Here is a 20,032-nt window from a genome sequence, read left to right on the forward strand (position 1 = left end):
TAGCTTTGGAAAATAGAATTAAGGAGAATCCAAAGGGTTTTTACAAATATATTAAAGACAAAAGGGTAAATAGGGAGAGAATAGGGCCCCTCAAAGATCAGCAAGGCGGTCTTTGTGTGGAGCCGTAGAAAATCGGGGAGATACTAAATGAATATTTTGCATCAGTATTTATTGTGGAAAAGGATATGGAAGATATAGACTGTAGGGAAATAGATGATGACATCTTGCAAAGTGTCCACATTACAGAGGAGGAAGTGCTGGATGCCTTAAAACGGATAAATCGCCAGGACCTTACCAGTTGTACCCGAGAACTCTGTGGGAAGCTAGAGAAGTGATTGCTGGGCCTCTTGCTGAGATATTTGTATCATCGATAGTCACAGGTGAGGTGCCGGAAGACTGGAGATTGGCAAACATGGTGCCACTGTTTAAGAAGGGCGGTAAAGACAAGCCAGGGAACTATAGACCAGTGAGCCTGACCTCGGTGGTGGGCAATTTGTTGGAGGGAATCCTGAGGGACAGGATGTAAATGCATTTGGAAAGGCAAGGACTGATTCGGGGTAGATGTGATCTATATGGACTTCAGTAAGATGTTCAACACGGTTCCCCATGGGAGACTGATTAGCAAGGTTAGATCTCATGGAATACATGGAGAACTAGCCATTTGGATACAGAACTGGCTCAAAGGTAGAAGACACAGGGTGGTGGTGGAGAGTTGTTTTTCAGACTGGAGGCCTGTGACCAGTGGAGTGTCACAAGGATCGGTGCTGGGCCCTCTACTTCCTGAAGAAGGGCTTATGCCCGAAACTTCGATTCTCCTGCTCCTTGGATGCTGCCTGACCTGCTGCGCTTTTCCAGCAACACATTTTTCACCTCTACTTTTTGTCATTTACTTAAATGATTTGGATGCGAGCATAAGAAGTACAGTTTGTAGGTTTGCAGATGACACCAAAATTGGAGATGTAGTGGACAGCGAAGAGGGTTACCTCAGATTACAACAGAATCTGGACCAGATGGGCCAATGGGCTGAGAAGTAGCAGATGGAGTTTAATTCAGATAAATGCGAGGTGCTGCATTTTGGGAAAGAAAATCTTAGCAGGACTTATACGTTTAATGGTAAGGTCCTACGGAGTGTTGCTGAATAAAGAGACCTTGGAGTGCAGCTCATAGCTCCTTGAAAGTGGAGTTACAGGTAGATAGGATAGTGAAGAAGGTGTTTGGTATGCTTTCCTTTATTGGTCAGAGTATTGAGTATAGGAGTTGGGAGGTCATGTTGCAGCTGTACAAGACATTGGTTAGGCCACTGTTGGAATATTGTGTGCAATTCTAGTCTCCTTCCTATCGGTTAGATGTTGTGAAACTTGAATGGGTTCAGAAAAGATTTTCGAGTAAAAAGTGAGGTCTGCAGATGCTGGAGATCAGAGCTGAAAATGTGTTGCTGGTTAAAGCACAGCAGGTTAGGCAGCATCCAAGGAACAGGAAATTCGACATTTCGGGCCAGAGCCCTTCATCAGGAATGAAGGCCCGAAACGTCGAATTTCCTGTTCCTTGGATGCTGCCTAACCTGCTGTGCTTTAACCAGCAACACATTTTCAGCTCAGAAAAGATTTTGCCAGGTTTGGAGGATTTGAACTATAGGGAGAGACTGAACAGGCTGGGGCTGTTTTCCCTGGAGTGTCGGAGGCTGAGAGGTGAATTTATAGAGGTTTACAAAATTATAAGGGGCATAGATAGGGTAAATAGGCAAAGTCTTTTCCCACAGGTGGGGGAGTTCAGAACTAGAGGGCATCGGTTTCGGGTGAGAGGGGAAAGATATAAAAGAGACCTAAGAGGCAACTTTTTCACGCAGAGGATGGTACGTGTATGGAATGATCTGCCAGAGGAAGTGGTGGAGGCTGGTACAATTGCAACATTTAAGAGGTATTAGGAAGGGTTGGAGGGATATGGCCCGGGTGCTGGCAGGTGGGATTGGGTTGGGATATCTGCTCGGCATGGGCGGGTTGGACCGAAGGGTCTGTTTCCATGCTCTACATCTCTATGACTCTATGTGAATTCTTATAATCTATTTTTATATTTCTCCCTAGCTTTTACTCAGACTCTAATTTTCCCCTGTAAATCCCCTGCGGTCCTGTGCATTTTTATTTATATTCTGTACAATCTTCTGACCTTCCACCTGTCTTTGCACAATTATATGGTTTTTCTTATAGTTTGATACTATCTTTTACATTTATAGTTAAACACGGCTGGCAGGTCACTCCCTGAAATTTTTCTTACTTGTTGGCCTATTATTAGTTTGTCTATTCTGGACTATTCTGTTGCATGTCTGCCATTCATCTCTGTTGGCCTACCTTTAACACCCAACTTGCAGATTCTCTTAAGTTAATTGTGTTTTATGCTGAAATAATTCCCTTCTTTAAATTTAAGAATTATATTCTTGATCCCAATCTTTTTCCCTCAAACTGAATGTAAAATGCTTGCATTTACCGTGGTGCTGTGAGATCATTCATTAATCATACCTCATAACTGAATATCAGGTCTAGTATAGCCTCCTATCTAGTCAGCTGCAGGATATGTTGTTCTAAGAACCTATCCCAGAAACATTCTATGAAGTCCTCATCTTTGCTACCTTTGCCTGTCTGACTTTTGTAGTCGATATGTAAATTAAAATCTCCCATGAGTATCTCTGTGTCTTTCTGACAAATTCTCATTTGTTGAGTTATGAAGAAAGATAATTGGATCCAAAACGTTAGCTCTGCTATCTCCACAGATGATGTCAGACCTGCTGAGCTTCTTTGGCAATTTTTGTTTTTGTTTCCAATTTCCAGCATCTGCAGTTCTTTGTTTTATTTTACTCTCAGTATTTATTTCTTTATTTCCATCCTACCTTGTGCTTACTGTTAGGGGATTGTATTACACTTCCACAAACAACTCTTACCTTTGTCACGACTCATTTACAGCCAAACTGTTTCTATATCTTTATATGCAGAACTTAGTTCATCCCTCTCTCTCTGTTGTGCTAATGTCATTATTGACTTACAAAACCTCTCCTCCATAATTTTCTACTTTTGAGATTCCTAAATATCCTGGACTCTTCATGATTTAGGTCCCAATCCATAAGATCCTGAGGCCATATCTTTGTAATAGCTACTGGATCGCAGTTACTCAATTCTGTTTGTCTTCTCTCCGCTGCTGTCTTGTTTTGATGGCAATGTGCATTCAGATACAGTGTATTTAACTTTATCATTTTCCTGGCTTTATAAATTCTAGTTTTATCTTGACTCCTAGATTTGTACTCTCTAGCCTTTCCTATATTAATACCTTTCCCTTTGGTTACGAGTACTCTTTGATTTACCACATCTTCCCAAATTTGATCCATTTCTCAACAACTTAATGTAAATCCTCTCTATTCTCTAGTTACGCAGTTGTCAAGAGCCCTGGTCCCTACATGGTTCAGGTAGTGATTCAGATCCCTCTTTGCTCAGGATTGATGCCAATACCCCCACGAACTGGAACCTGCGTCTTCCAGATCAGTCTTTGAACTGTACTTGCATCTCTCTAATCTGATTTGCCCCATGCCAGTTTGCACGTGACTGAGATGCAAATTAAGAGATTATGGCTTTTAAATCTTAATTTGGAACCACAAATCTTAATTTGTGGGCGGCACGGTGGCACAGTGGTTAGCACTGCTACCTCACAGCGCCTGAGACCCGGGTTCAATTCCCGACTCAGGCGACTGACTGTGTGGAGTTTGCACGTTCTCCCCGTGTCTGCGTGGGTTTCCTCCGGGTGCTCCGGTTTCCTCCCACAGTCCAAAAGATGTGCGGGTCAGGTGAATTGGCCATGCTAAATTGCCCGTAGTGTTAGGTAAGGGGTAAATGTAGGGGTATGAGTGGGTTGCGCTTCGGCGGGTCGGAGTGGACTTGTTGGGCCGAAGGGCCTGTTTCCACACTGTAAGTAATCTAATCTAATCTAATCTAATCTAATCTAGCTGCTCATACTGACTAAGCAGAATTTCCTCCTTTGTCCTGCCTGTGTTTTAAGACTGAATCCTCCTCCTAACGGTACCAGTTACTCTCTATCCCTAAGCAAAGTCCTGAACTCGGACACCAGACAAGCAGCAGAGCCTTCTGGACTTGCACTCTTTGCCACAGAGAACAGTGTCAATTCCCCCTCACTGTATTATTCCCTATTACCACTACATTCCTCCTTACATCCCTTCTTGAATGGCTTCCTGTACCATGGTCAGCAGGCTGATCCACCCTGTCGTGTGCATTATCATCCAGACAAGTGGAAGGAACCTGACACTGTTGGACAGTTGCAAAGCCTAAGGCTTCGATCCTATGGGTCTCATTATCTCCCTGAACAATGACCAAATCTAGAGACCCAATCCTAGGAGATTTGATTGTAAAGAATTTAGATAACATTACAACTTTCTCCATGCACCATAGTGTCTGTAGTTCATCGTTCTGCTCATAACCTCAGAGCTGATGCTGCTTTTAACTTTAAGTAGATAATGCAGATAAGTTTTTTTTCTGCACCAAACTGCCATCCAGGAACTCCCACACTGCAACTGTAACACTTCACCTGTCCTGTCATCTTTAATCTGTTCTAAGAAGCTACTTAATTATTTTATTCAATTTTGTTTAGTTACGATTTTATACATTCTATTAACTTTACTACTGCTCTTGAGTTGCACTTAGTCATTTACCAGACAATCACTGAAAGCTGCTTGTCCTGCAGCAGAGGAAAACATATTCCTGAAGCTGAAATGTTTAGGACAAGCAAAATAACACATTTTTACCTTCTTGGCCTTAACTGTAAACAGAATCACTTAACTCTGGAATTCTACATATTTTTTAGTCAACCTATTCTGACATACCTCTGGAGCAGGTGGGACCTGAACTTGTGCTTTCTGGCTCAGAGGAAGGGACACTATCATTGCACCACAAAAGCCCCAATTGTCTGGCACTCCGTTTTAATGTAATGAAATTGAAGGCATGTACTTTAACTTTTAAGAAAGAGGGAATGCTGTTCTCAACTGAGAAATTACAAGTACTCTTGTGTATTAATAGATGGCAGTCCCAGAGTGTACTAAAAAATTGAAAATATCTAACATTTGGCTGTGAAATGGATACCTGAACTTTGGTTGCTGTTTTGACAACAATTTGAAGTTAACCAATCAATTCAAATTGTGCCCCAATCGAGTTTGAAGTTACTGTTTTGCTAACGTCGAACCAATGAGACGATTGGATGTTGGGAGTATAAAAATGCAATCCTTTTGAAAATTAGAGAGAAAGTAACTATCATCGCAACAGAAATGCATGGGGAGCTAACATCTTGCTCTCCAAGAAATTAGGAAACACTCTGTATCAAAGGTATCTTTTCATGTGAAACATACTCACAGTAAAAAGAAAGAAGCCGACCCAGGGAGATCTTCAACCGGAAGACGAACGACACAGAAGACGACAGCAGCTGTATGGTTTAGAAATTAAGTTGATGTAATTTTAATTAGTGTTTTATTGGAACAGCGTATTGTCATAGAGTTGGAGGCAGATAATAAGCAGTTAAGAGAAAGGGGGGTTAGAATTGTGAATAATTGTTTAATGTTCACTTTTAGAGTTAAAAAATAATTTTTTTTTAAATAGTGGAATTTAGGAGTTCTCTGTCACTCGTATTTTAACAGATTACAAGACGAGGTGAGCTTTCCTGGGTGTTTAGTTTAATTAACAGAGGGGTTCACTGCCGTGTCGTAAAAGATAACCATAAATATGCTAAGGCATAACTGATTTACTTTCAGGAATATCCAGCTTCAGCTAGTTCTTAATTTTTTTTAACAACCAATAACAATAAACAAACTACTACTCTACCCATATTACAATTCAATAAATAATTAAACATAATAAACTAAATTAAATTGGATTGAACCAAGGTAAATTAACTTAAACTAAATAACAACACACAGCACAACCCCACCAAAGCTCCCCATCACAGGGATCATCGGTTGGCATACTTGTATTTATTCAGGATTCTTCCTCTCAGGGGCCCCCGGCTCACCAGACACAGCCCTCATAGCTACACAAAGGCCTTAATCAATATAGTTGACAAGTTTGCGTAAATATAGTCAAAAAGGGATGCCATGTCCTATAAAAAAGTTCTGTTTTCCAGTGCACCATACTTTTAAGGATGTCTAGGGGGATATACTCCATAACCTACCTACGCCAACCCAAAAGTTCTGGGGGATTTTCCAATATCCAGCTCATCAAAATGCTCCTCTTTGCACAATATGAGAGAATATTAAACCTTTTCTTCTCATGCGCATCTAAAGAGGGCAAGTTCAGCAGACCCAAGAGGAGGGACACCGGATCTACCTTGACCTCAAGATCCCATCCAAAACACTCGCTGTAGCGTCCCAATACCTACCAAGCTTGTGGCCTAAGTAAGAGTACCAATATCTGTTTTACATTCGGGACACATTGGAGACACTTCTTAAATTTCGCAAGCTGCTCCAGTGCCAAATAAGCCCTGTGGAGAACATTCAGTTGCATAGCCTGCATCCTATTACAAATTGAAATCTTCCTCATGTTCTCCCAAATATCCTCCCATGCCTCTGATGAGATCTCCATCCCCAGTTCCTGAGTCCAGATCCCGCACAGCTCTCAATGTCCTTCGAGACACTACCTCCTAAAAAATGGAAGAGGGTACCGATCGAGAGAGTACCTGTGGACTGAAGTACTCTCCTGTCCACATCGGAACTTATAGGGATTAACCAATGATGTAGTCTTTTTTCTGTATAAAGTTCCTAATCTGAAAATAACGAAAGAGGTCCCTGCGAGACAGTTCATATTTCTGGCTCAGCTGATCGAAACACATCACGACCTCTCCCTCAAATAAGTCTCCCAAACAGGAAACTCCTTTGTGTTCCCAGAGCCTAAAGCCAGAATCCATCAATCCTGCCAAAATCCTGGCATTCCTACTGTGTAAAGGGAAGTTTTATATAAATTGCCCTCGCTTTGTCACATCATTCTCCATACTTTAACTGTGTAAAGGACAATCAGATTTTTGCAATCTTGTCCATAAACAACAAATTAATGAGGGGGCATTTCGCCTAGTAGGCCTCAATGTCCAGGTAAATTGACCATGGCTGCAAATGTGTTGCTGGTCAAAGCACAGCAGGCTAGGCAGCATCTCAGGAATAGAGAATTCGACGTTTCGAGCATAAGCCCTTCATCAGGAATGGCTTATGCTCGAAACGTCGAATTCTCTGTTCCTGAGATGCTGCCTGGCCTGCTGTGCTTTGACCAGCAACACATTTGCAGCTGTGATCTCCAACATCTGCAGACCTCATTTTTTAAATTGACCATGGGCCCTGACAGGCCCACTCAGCCACATAGGATAGTAGGGAACTTAAAATCTGGTAAGTCCACCCTTGCTCTCCCCCACCCATCGCCTGTGGAAACTGCAACTTAGCAAGCTTAATAAGAGGTCACCTGTGATGTCAGATGAAAGAACCAAGCCAACTGTTAAGCCCCTGTAGTGCTTGCCTAGGTAGCATCAAAGGGAGCATTCGCATGGGATATAATAAACAAGGAAGAGCATTCGTTTTAACCAGAGCTATTCTACCCAACCAAGATATCGGAAGAGCCTCTCAGTGTTTAAGGTTCTGTCTTATCTTCTCGAGCAACTGCACAAAATTACCTTTGTAAAATTGATCAAAGGCCGGAGCAGTAAAATATAGGAAACCTCCCTGTGACCACCTGAAAGAGAGTCAGATTCCATTCCCGAGAATGGGTAATCCCACAAGACCCCCCACAGGCACGGCCTCGACTTCATAAAATTGATTTTATAGTCCGAGGAAGAACCAAATAAATTAATTATGGGGTATTAAACGGGGCACAAATATTGTTGGATTAGTTAGATAAAGAAGAACGTAATCTGCATAAAGGGTGATTTTATACCCCCCGATCCCACCTCCAGAGCAACTATATTGGGGTCCCTCCAGGTAGCCTCTGCCAACGGCTCAATCACTAATGTAAATAGCAGCAGTGAAAGGAGGCATCCTTGTCGGCTGCCTCTACTAATCCTAAAATTGTCAGAACTCATGCCACTAGTGCGTACCACTGCATTAGGGTCACTATATAAGACTGCCACCCATCTGGTGAAGAATCCCCCAAGACCGAACCTTTCCAGGACATAAAAGAGACATGGCCACTCCAACCGATCAAACGCTTTCTCTGCTTCCAGGGAGACTACCGCGTCTGGAATTGAACCTTGCTGGCACACCTAGACCATATTCAGTACTCTTCTAATGTTAGTTAGAGGACCAGAACCTTACTCAAACCTGCCTGGCCCTCCTTTACAATGGAGGGCAACACCTTCTCCAACCTCAAACCCAGAATTTTCGATAAAATTTTGAAATCCAAATTTAATAGCAACATAGGCCTGTACAAAGCACAATCCTCTGGAGCTTTCCCTCTCTTGAGAACAAGGGAGATATTAGCTTCTCTGAGAGGATGGGAGGCAGTCCTGACTGTACAAATCATTGTATATGTCTAACATTGGCCGGCCAACATGTTTAGGAACTCCTTATAAAACTCGCTCTGAAATCCATCTGGGCTGGGCGCATTACCGTTCTGGAGCTGCCTCACCCCCTCCTGTATCTCTGGAATTGTCAGAGGGGCATTCAAAAGAGACGCCTGCTCCGAAGTTACACTAGGAGGTTCAAGGTCTTTAAAAAGGACTCCATCTTCACAACCTGTCCTCACAGCCCTCCAACCGGTACAACTCAGAATAGAATTTTCTAAATGCTGCAATAATCTTTTTGGAATCACGAGTGAGAGTACCAGCACCCTCTCTGATGGATGTGATAAGTTGGGTGGCACTCCTCTTCCTGGCCAGATATGCCAGGCAGCTACCCGGCTTATCACCACACTTGAATAACTTGTTTCGCAACATCATTGCTGTTTGGGTGAGTGCAGAGTGCAGAGCAGCCCTGAGGGCTATAATCCGCTGCAATTTGGTCACAGGCCTGTCAACGTATGCCGTCTCGGCTGCCTTCAACCGGGCAGCAAGCATATGCTGCTGCACTCCCCTCTGCTGCTTCTGGGTCGCTGAGTAAGAAATAATCAAACCCCTTGCATAGGCCTTGGCAGTCTCCCAGAGCACCAATGGGTTACTGGTCGTACCCGAATTAATATCCCCAAAAATTTTAATTACTGTGAAAAAGACTCCGTAAATTTACTGTCCTTCAGGAGGAAAGGATCCATGCACCAATGCCGCAAGCCCGTCCCATGGCCTCTGGCATTAACCTCCATTTACATTGTCGCATGTTCAGAAATGGCTATGTTCCCAATTCTACAGGACAGCACTGAATCCAAAAAGGCCGGTGGAGCAAAAAACATGTCAATCCTAGTGTGGCACTTGTGTGGGTTCGAGAAGAAGGTGACGTCCCTACCCTCCGGGTGAAGACATCTCCACATGTCCACCAGCCCCAGCTCCCTGTTCAGGTCCACCAGTTGTCTGGATTGCGGGCATATGCCCGTGAAACCCCTGGGCATCCTGTCTATCTTGGGGTCCATAAGATGATTAAAGTCTCCCCCTATAATCATATGGCACACTCCAAGGGCCATCAACCTGGAAAGTGCATCCATTAAAAATTTGAGGGGGTGTGCCTGGGGGCAATGAACATTCAAAATGGCGTACTCCTCTCCATGTATTAAAGCTTTGAGGATCACAAACTGCTCATATTCATCCTTAATTTGGTCTAACAGCTGAAATTGGAAATTCTTCTGGATGAGTATAGTTACTCCTCTGAGAAAAAACACCTGGCCAAACCCTCCCTGCTGTAGCTTTCAATGCTCCTTTTACTTAAATGTGTTTCTTGCTGCAGGGCTACATCAACCCTTTTTTTTCTAAGGCTTGAAAATCTTTCTCTAAATCGCTGAATAACTGTCCTTATTCCAGGTGCACCATTAGCCATACCCTTCTGAGACAGCCCGCAACTCCACGCAGTGGCCAAGACACTAGATCTCCTGTGATGCTTCTGCAGCATGGCTGAGATCAGTTCCAGCCTGGTCCAAGTCCCCACTCATAACACTCAAGTGAAAATGGTAAAAGATTTCTATAAACTATAAAATACAACTACAAAAACTACCGAAGCAAAACTTTGAAAAACTACTTCTACAATGTAGCAACACATAAAACAAATAAGAGGAGACTTCCTTTCCCCCCCCCCCCCCCCCCAGCCCACAGGGGGCACTTACAGTACCCACTAACCCCTCCATGCCTCCTCCCAGCAGAAGCTGCACCTCAAACCCAGGCAAAACAAAGAAAAAAAAATGTATCTTATAACAGAAAAACTTTAAGTGCGCATTCAACCCATCCCACCCATACTTTGACCCCAGTCACTGTTGATTTTTTAATACACCCAAATCCTGCCCCCTCCATCCCAGATCAAGAGAGAGAGAGAAGAAACAAAAAGGGAATAATAGAAAAAAAGACAATGGGAGGTGACAAAGAAGAGGAAAAAAAGGACCTACATATTAAAAGAGAAAAACGAGGTAAACCACAGAGAAAACAAAGAAAACACTATTGTCCATATTACTTGAACTAGCCAGTCTATTTTAGAGTGTCCAGGGGGTCCTTTGCCTTTCCTGATGAATCAAAATTATACACGGACTCCCCGTGGGCTGAAACGTAACACTGCTGGATATCTTACAGAGTACTGAATATTCAAGTCTCTCAGCCTCTTCTTTACCTCATCAAAGGCCTTCCTCTTGCAGATCACAGCCACAGAAAAGTCCTGGAAAAACATAATTTTTGATCCCTTGTATATCAGGACCTGTGGATCCTTCCCCAGTGCTCTACAGATTGCCAGCATCATTTGTTTATGTCTGTAATGCTAAAGTTGCACTAGGATTGGGCAGAGCTGCTGGTCTGATTCCGGCCTGCGCACTGTGACCCGGTGGGCCACTCGACTCAGACCCGGCCCGACTTAACCTCCAGCCCTAAGAACTGTGGGAGCTATTGCTCCACAAAGCTGACTAGCTGGCCTCCTTCCTCCCGTACCGGCAGCCCAATCAGATGGATGTTCTTCCGACAGCCATAACTTTCAAGGTTGTCTATCTGCTCCGCTAAGGCCTGTACCTGCCTCTCCAGGGCCTGAACCTGACCTGCCAAGGATTCTGCCACGGTCCGTTGTTCCATCTGCTCCACGCAGTGGCCGAGACACTAGATCTCCTGCTGATGCTTCTGCAGCATGGCCGAGATCAGTTCCAGCCTGGTCCAAGTCTCCTCCATCGCTGATTCAATCTTCTCTGAGTTTCACAAACTCCGAAAGCAGGCTCTGCTGCGCAGGTAAGTCCACAGGAACGTTCGCGGAGGCCAACGATGCAGCCATGGGCATGTCCATTGTTGCAGGGGAATGCCTTGCTTCTTGCGATCCACATGACCCTTTTTCCTTCATCTTCCCGAATCAACAAAACTAATACACAACAATTCTGGGGATCTAACACTGCCACAATAGCTAACTAAGGGAAGGGTAAATGCACCACCTTGCCTGGGTTATGGTGCAGAGCTCAGCAGGGCAGACCTACCTGGATCTCCTCAGCTGGTTCTTAATAAAGCTGTTCTTTTTCTTGAAGCCTGTCTTAAAGCAGGCAACCACAGAATTTAAGTTGTAGATTTCAATTTATTGCCAATTACAAACTAAATTAAAACTTAAGTTGTTTGCAAAGCTGGAGTGCATTTTCCAACAAGTTGAGAGAGAAAGTTCAGTTGCCTGGATGTAAAGGTTTATCTTGTAAAACTTTCAGACGAGGAGTAATTGGTTAGAACTCTGAAGATTATTAAAAGACTTAGAGTATTGAGAGTATCCATGTCTGAAGATTTTACAATCCACAAAACTGGGGAGAATCAGTTAGGTCACACCCAAAGATTTGGTATGGAAGTGTAACTTTTCTATATTTGAATCACTGTGAAGTGTTGGGTAACAGACGAGATTTTGCTTTTCTCTGTGTTTTAAATCTTTAAAATGGTACTCATTACTCAAAGCTAAATTTGTTTAGTTTTGTTCTGTGTAATAAAATTCTGTTTTATTTTTAATACAAACTTGTGTCCCTGTGTTTCAGTGAAGGACCACCTAGTGAAATAAAAACTATGTATGATCCATAAAGAGACACTTTGATTTGGGGATATGTCCAGGAGTAATATCAGCTGGGACTGTAACACAGTTTCACCCTTTTCAGGGCCAATATCAATAATTTGATCTGCTGTCATGCACACTAGGAATTGGGATTGGTGCTGTTTTTAGGTTAAGCAGTATTAGGAGGAGGAAAAGAATGTAATTACCTCCAAGTATGGGCATGGAATAGGGAATGGTGATTGATTGAGCACCGCTACACGTTGGTTTCAGTCAATGGGGAAAGAATTTCAGTGAGGGCAAGTTGACCAGAGCACATGTCAGTGAAAGGATTTGACTGAGAGCAAAAAGATTCAGAATTTCAGCCGGGAGCTTATACGACCTCGTCAGACACCTAAAATGTGTAATTTATAAGTGGCCATCTCCAATCTATTCCCAAATCTCCCTCTCCTCCCCCTTCTGCACCAATGTTGTAAAATATTTTGTCAAATTTTACTCCATAGCTGCTGATTCAGGCATGTGCGCAAAAAGACTGCAAGGAGAGATATTTTAAGTCAGTATTTTGATCTGGCATCAATAAAGTTAAAGTAAATAAATGTGAAATCCAGTGTGTTCTGTTTGTCAAAGCTTTTAGAAAGTAACCAAAGTCAGTCCTGCATTATCAGCTTTGTTAACCTCAGTATGTTTGTACATTCAATAACACCCCTTTCATCCTTTCTGTTAAGCAGTGTGATAAACTATTAACAAATAATTGTTACATTGATTAAATATGTTTTATTCTTGTGTTTTTCTCACACCCAGTTGTTTAAAGAAGGAAATGGAAATGGAGATTGCAAGTTTTACAGCCAGGCTCCATAAACAGCAGATGAATGAATAGTCACATTTTGCATCCTATTGGCAGTACTGGTTAGGGGAGAAAGGTTGGCTGTTGCAATTTGAAAAAACTTGTGCTGTCATTGTGTGACCTCATTAATTCAAAGTCAAGATCTGCTTTCACCTATATGCTGCTCTTGTCAATTTTTAACTCTCACCATCTGTCCAGCCTTCTACCGCCACTGTTTTGTCATTTTTTTGTCTAACATTCAGTCTTGAATGAGCCTGACCTCCTACAGTTGAAGTCTGCAATGAGGAATGCCATCATCTTTAGTCCCTACTATGAATTCCTAGGACACATTGATGAATCAGCATATTTATTCACTAAGTAGAAGACCCACTAAGTCCAGAACATGTCCAAGATTTAATTCCTGGACTTCAGATCATTCCTAGGTATGTAGTGACAGCTGATGGAAGTAATTGGAGCTGGAGACAAGATCAGACTTGGTATGATGTGTTAACCCTTTCTCCCCATCACAATAATGAAAGACACCAGCCAAGACTCTAGCTCTGTATACTGGCCACAGGTGAAGCACTTTTTATTATTGGTTGAGACACATATGATATTGTCCCTCAGCAATGATTCAGCATCTCCTAATATGGAAGGGAAAGACAATGGTAGAACAGGTTTCACCCTCTTCTCAATAATTTTATTTTTCAGGTATTTTGATTCTGTTGATATTTGTAAAATTAACTCTGATTGGCATGAAGTCCGACTTATGGGAACATTTCCAAATCGGACCAATGGGCCAATAACTGTAACTGCACTGACTGTGCTTGATCTCACTGAGCTGGAGTTCCAACTGTTTCAAAAAGGCAGCAGGTAGGAAAATATTTCTATTAACCATTTGACCAATTTCTCACCCTGCATTCTCTTTTTGTTGTGGTCTTTTTACACACTCTTGTACATCCCTGTCATAGATATTGCAAACATGATCAATTGATTATTCCCTATCTCGTTGAACCAATTTAGAAAATAGAAGTTTTGCTTATTGAAATGGATCATCCAGAGAGGTCACCTGAAAAGTTATGTAGCATTGCTAAGGTGAAAGCAAAGTGTTTTTCTTATACAAGGCAACCAAGTTGGAAAAGACACTTCACATCAGAAATTTCCCAGCACCATAGAGGAATCTAATGGACAGAGTTTTCAATTCCAGTGTGACTGTTTATATGACAGCTTACTGTATAAACTGAATCTAGCTGTGATACCATCCTTAGTATTGATAGGTTGGTTAGTAGGAATACCTGGTATTGCATTACTGGCACAAGTATAAATCCACTACTCACCGGGATTCACAGAAAGAAGAGGAGGCCATTCAACCCTTTGAGCCTGTTTCATTGTTCATCTAAATCTGGTCTGAATTAAATGTTTGGGAGATAGTGACCTTTTCCTTTGTGCAAGACTGCATGCAAGGTTAAAGTGTGCATAGACACTGCAGTCTGTGAAAGAACCGGTGTATCCATGGTTACAAATTTAGTGAACACCTGGTTCCAAGAAATGTTGTTACAGAGAAAAAATTAGGGGAGCCTTCCAATGTTTTTCTATAAATAAAAGCATTTACTTTGCTCGTTCTCTATCCTGAGCAAGCTCTTTATGCCTTTGAGCCTAATACCATCTTCAGTGAAGCATTTGGTGGCTACTTGCCCTCTGACTCTTGCCACTTGTATCATAGACGATCCGACACATCGGATAGCCATTTGCTGGATCTGTGTATCATGGTGTTTCGAGCCTCATTCTCCAGTGGTAACAAGCTGACCTTGGGCCGACTGATGGCACACAGCAAACGAGCAGTGAAGAAATTTGTTGGGTGCGATGTGATACTGGAGCCGGGAGAGTATGCAGTTGTGTGCTGCGCATTTAACCACTGGCAAATGTCAATGTCCGGTCTACCGTCACCATCACTGTCACTATCACCAGCAACAGGTAAGGATTAGAAAACCAGAAACTGGATAGCACTCCGCACTGGCCAAAGCCAGAGCATTGTGGAGTTACTGGTCTGATTGCTGTAACAGCAGAGTATTCGATACATCCTTAGGCAAGTCCCATGGCAGGAACATTGGTCTAGAGCTGATGAGTGACTAGCGAAAAGATGAAGCTGGAGGTCAGATCAGGATCAGCAACCATCCAAATGCCTCCTGCCCACAGCACAGATATCCCTTCTAACAGGGTAAGCAACTGTAGTGTCCAACCAAATAAATGCTTAAGCAACAGGAGAAAGATTAAATCTGAGACTGAAAAAGTTTAAATTTTTTTGCATATTTTATAGTCGACACGCAGGATTCTGCATCCTATGTGTTTCTAATTTCAGTTGTACCAAAAGAAGAGCATGATCCAAACATGCATTCAGGGTGGGGTCAGCTTGGATTTAGTATCATCACTATCCCTGGTGGTACCAATGTCAGTCTTTTCTCTGAATATAATAGCCCCAATGCCAGCCACCCTCACTGTTTGCTTCACAGGACTATCCCCCACCCCATAATATGTAACATGTCTACTGATATAGTAACACTGACTGCACCTATGTAATTATCTTGACTTTTCATTGATGTAGTTTGTAAACAAAACACATTTTTGGTACTAGTTGGACTAATCTCTGGGATTTAACATACAAAGTGCCTGAACAGTCCGAGTTGAGAAACAGTGTTGTCAATTGCTTCCTCACCTGTGGGGCCCAGTATATTTCAAGCTCTGTGTTTTTGTCTCTGTTATTGGAATGTCTCCAAGACAAGGATTCATCACAGCCTTTCCCGAATCTCCCGTGCCCTGTGCTAACGAGCTGTGGCTCATTGGGAACTCTCTCTGAGACGAAAGCTCATGGATTTCACTGCCACCGCAGATATCTTGCCGGCATGGACAAGTTGGACTGAAGGGTCTCTTTCTGTGCTGTACATCTCGATGACTCTATTTGAACACATAATCTAGGCTGACACTCCAGTGTCAGTACAGAGAGAGTGCTGCACTCTATTTTAGATGAGATATTAAAATGTGGTCTTGGTTGCTTGTTCAGGTCCATGGAAAAAAATGCCATGTCACTTGCAGGGAAGTTATCCCTTGTACCCAAGCCAATATTTATTCCTTAACCAACATCTCTCATCAGTGAAGGTTTCTTTATATGTGTCTTTGCTGTTGTTCATGTAATGGTTGTAGCAGCACCTCATTGATCTCCATCAATGATGCACAGTTGGCTTCACTCATACAGCCTTCTTACCTGTTCCTAGGTGTTTCAAGTCCTACCAGCAGTGGCCAATGTACTGCAGAGTTCCCTGGATATATATTGGCTGTGTACAGCTGCAAACCTGTCATGGTAGAACAGATCAACACTCAGCCAACAACACTGGCCGATGCAGTCATCCTGTTGACTGAGCACAAAGGAGAGAGGCATGAGGTAGGACAGTGCATGGTAACTCCCCTTCCTGGACCTCTCCATCTCCATTAATGACGACCGACTTGACACTGACATTTTTCACAAACCCACCGACTCCCACAGCTACCTGGATTACACCTCTTCCCACCCTACCTTCTGCAAAAATGCCATCCCGTATTCCAATTCCTCCGCCTCCGCCGTATCTGCTCCCAGAAGGACCAGTTCCACCACAGAACACACCAGATGGCCTCATTCTTTAGAGACCGCAATTTCCCTTCTCATGTGGTTAAAGATGCCTTCCAACGCATCTCATCCACATCCCGCACCTTCACCCTCAGACCCCACCCCTCCAACTGTAACAAGGTGGTGCTCACCTTCCACTCTACCAACCTTCGCATAAACCAAAGTATCCGCCACCTCCAAACAGACTCCACCACCAGAGATATATTTCCCTCTCCACCCCTTTCCACCTTCTGCAAAGACCGTTCCCTCCGTGACTACCTTGTCAGGTCCACGCCCCCTACAACCCACCCTCCCATCCTGGCACCTTCCCCTGCCACCGCAGGAACTGCAAAACCTGTGTCCACACCTCCTCCCTCACCTCTATCCAAGGCCCTAAAGGAGCCTCCCACATCCATCAAAGTTTTACCTGCACGTCCACTAATATCATTTATTGCATCCGTTGCTCCCGATGCGGTCTCCTCTACATTGGGGAGACTGGGCGCCTCCTAGCAGAGCGCTTTAGGGAACATCTCCGGGACACCCGCACCAATCAACCACACCGCCCTGTGGCCCAACATTTCAACTCCCCCTCCCACTCTGCCGAGGACATGGAGGTCCTGGGCCTCCTTCACCGCCGCTCCCTCACTACCAGACGCCAAGAGGAAGAACGCCTCATCTTCTGCCTCGGGGGAACCCCAGGGCATCAATGTGGACTTCAACAGTTTCCTCATTTCCCCTTCCCCCCACCTCACCCTAGTTCCAAACTTCCAGCTCAGCACTGTCCCCATGACTTGTCCTACCTGCCTATCTCCTTTTCCACCTATCCACTCCACCCTTCTCCCTGACCTATCACCTTCATCCCCTCCCCCACTCACCCATTGTACTCTATGCTATTTTCTCCCCACCCCCACCCTCCCCTAGCTTATCTCTCCATGCTTCAGGCTCTCTGCCTTTATTCCTGATGAAGGGCTTTTGCCCAAAACGTCGATTTTGCTGCTCCTTGGATGTTGCCTGAACTGCTATGCTCTTCCAACACAACTAATCCAAAATCTGGTTTCCAGTATCTGCAGTCATTGTTTTCACCAATCTCTGTGAACCTGTCAGATCACTGTCTCTGAACCACACAGGTCAGGAGAGACCCAGGCAGTATCTCTGACCAACATTACAACTTGAATTTCAAAAGCATTTCATCAGAATGTGCATCTGGATATGCTGAAAGAAGCAGGAAAATGGAAATATGAGCCATTGCATTTTATTATCCGTGCTGTACAGTTTAAGCTTTCACTTATTCTTCAGACAGAAGCCTTCCACAACCGAGGCTGTAATGTTGGAAATTTACTGGAAGATTAATCTGATCTCTGACTCCTTGCCTTTGAACAGGGTCGTGAGGGGATGACCTGTTATTACTTAACCCACGGCTGGGCTGGACTGATTGTGGTGGTGGAGAATCGTCACGACAGATATTACCTGCACGTGTCATGTGACTGCTCCGACAGTTTCAATGTAGTTTCGACTCGCAGTAGCTTGAAAACGACTGACAGCGTGCCACCATTGCACAGGTATGGAGGCCGAAGGTTAGTTAGAGTTTATGGGGTATGCATTAAGTGAGCTCCTGTTGTTGGCCCCCTGACTGCTTCCCCCGTCAGGCTGCCCTTGTGCTGACTGCCAATTATTTTTTTGTTGAGCTACTGGAGCCAGAGTTCAACCAGTCAAGTTTCTCAAGATTTACCGAATTAGCTCCTGAAACCAAACCTGTTTCACCCATTATAGACAGGACTTCTGTTCTTCAGTGTTATTTGGGAGCTCATTATGTTGATGCTGCATGTGGTTTGGTATCATAACATTATCAAGTTTCATATCGCATTTTTTAAGAGATAAGCAAAGATCAGATACTAGAACTTTGGATTTAAGTAAGGTGGACTTTAAATGTGATGAGGCAAAGACTGCCCAAAGTAACCTGGGGGGCTCTGCTAAAGGTAGAACAATTGAGGAACAGTGGACGATGTTCAAATAAACAATTAATGCTATTCAGAAGGGGGTTGTTCCCATGAGAAGGAAAAGCCATGGACATCGAAGGAGGTAAGGACAGCATAAAATTAAAAGAAAGGAGTTATAAGAATGCAAAGAACAGTACAGATCCCACAGTGTGGGGCTAATGCAAAGACTGACAGAGCCAGAAATCGGTTTATAAGTGTGGTTAAAAAGGATTATGAAAGGAAACCTGCAAGGAACATTCAGGACAATAAGAAGAGAATTTAGAGTTGTATTAAGAGAAAGAACTGGTTAAGAGCACTCTTGATGCACTGAAGGCTGAAAGTGCTAAGATTGTCAATGACCACAGGGATATGGCAGACTTGCTGAATGATCATTTTCCTTCAGTATTCATAGCAGAAAAGGAAGCTAGCTTGCAGAAGTCCCAAAGACATTAACAGAGAATCAAGGACAGAGTCTATGTAAAATTAACTTTACAAGGATATTGCCAGGGTTGGAGGATTTGAGCTATAGGGAGAGGTTGAATAGACTGGGGCTGTTTTCCCTGGAGCATTGGAAGCTGAGGGGTGACCTTATAGAGATTTATAAAATCATGAGGGGCACGGATAGGAGAAATAGACAAAGTCTTTTCCCTGGGGTGGGGGAGTCCACAACTAGAGGGCATAGGTTTAGGGTGAGAGGGGAAAGATATAAAAGAGACCTAAGGGGCAACTTTTTTACTGAGGGTGGTACGTATATAGAATGAGCTGCCAGAGGAAATGGTGGAGGCTGGTACAATTGCAACATTTAAGTGGCATTTGGATGGGTATATGAATAGGAAGGGTTTGGAGGGATATGGGCCAGGTGCTGGCAGGTGGGACTAGATTAGGTTGGGATATCTGGTCGGCATGGACGAGTTGGACTGAAGGGTTTCCGTGCTGTACATCTCTATGACTCTATGATTGTGACTAAATCACCAATAATGGGGAAATTAATGAAACTGAAGAGCGTCAAATCTGAGGACCTGATGGTTTCCATCCACAATGTGAAAGGAGTTCAGAGAATACATTGCTGATGCCCTCACCATAATCTTTCATATGTTCCTACATCCAAAATTAAGTACAGTGGATATCCAATGAGATTTGGGGTTAAGGTGCATGACTCTTTAAGATGCCATGAGTAGGTGCAGGAAGTAATAAAGCAGGTTATGGAATACTGGCTTTCAAATCTAAAGTATAGGGATGCAGATGTTGTGCTGCAGTTATACAAAACTCTAGTTAGGCCCCTCCTAGAGTACTGTAAGCGATTCTGGGCACTACACCTTAGGAAGGATGTTGTGGCCCTGGAGAGAGATTGATGCAGGATAATACCTGTATTCAGGGGTTAAGTTATGAGGACAGATCAGAAGCATTATGCCTTTATTCTTTACAGTTTAGTGATCTAATCAAGGTCTTCAGGATAGTAACAG

The 20,032-nt window shown here is 43.4% G+C and overlaps 1 protein-coding gene across 4 annotated transcripts in view; it reads left to right on the forward strand.

The window, feature by feature from the left end:
* The window catches only part of capn15 (calpain 15), a 282,315-nt gene that overhangs the window by 259,490 nt on the left and 2,793 nt on the right, over nucleotides 1-20,032 (forward strand). For all 4 annotated transcript variants that reach the window (XM_060840629.1, XM_060840630.1, XM_060840633.1 and 1 more), the window contains 4 exons: nucleotides 13,668-13,829; nucleotides 14,680-14,930; nucleotides 16,226-16,392; nucleotides 17,974-18,152. In XM_060840629.1, coding sequence (XP_060696612.1) covers nucleotides 13,668-13,829; nucleotides 14,680-14,930; nucleotides 16,226-16,392; nucleotides 17,974-18,152 — 759 coding nt within the window. The remainder of the gene's footprint in view (nucleotides 1-13,667; nucleotides 13,830-14,679; nucleotides 14,931-16,225; nucleotides 16,393-17,973; nucleotides 18,153-20,032) is intronic.

This window comes from Hemiscyllium ocellatum, chromosome 20, assembly GCF_020745735.1.
Source record: "Hemiscyllium ocellatum isolate sHemOce1 chromosome 20, sHemOce1.pat.X.cur, whole genome shotgun sequence".
Lineage (NCBI taxonomy): Eukaryota > Metazoa > Chordata > Chondrichthyes > Orectolobiformes > Hemiscylliidae > Hemiscyllium > Hemiscyllium ocellatum.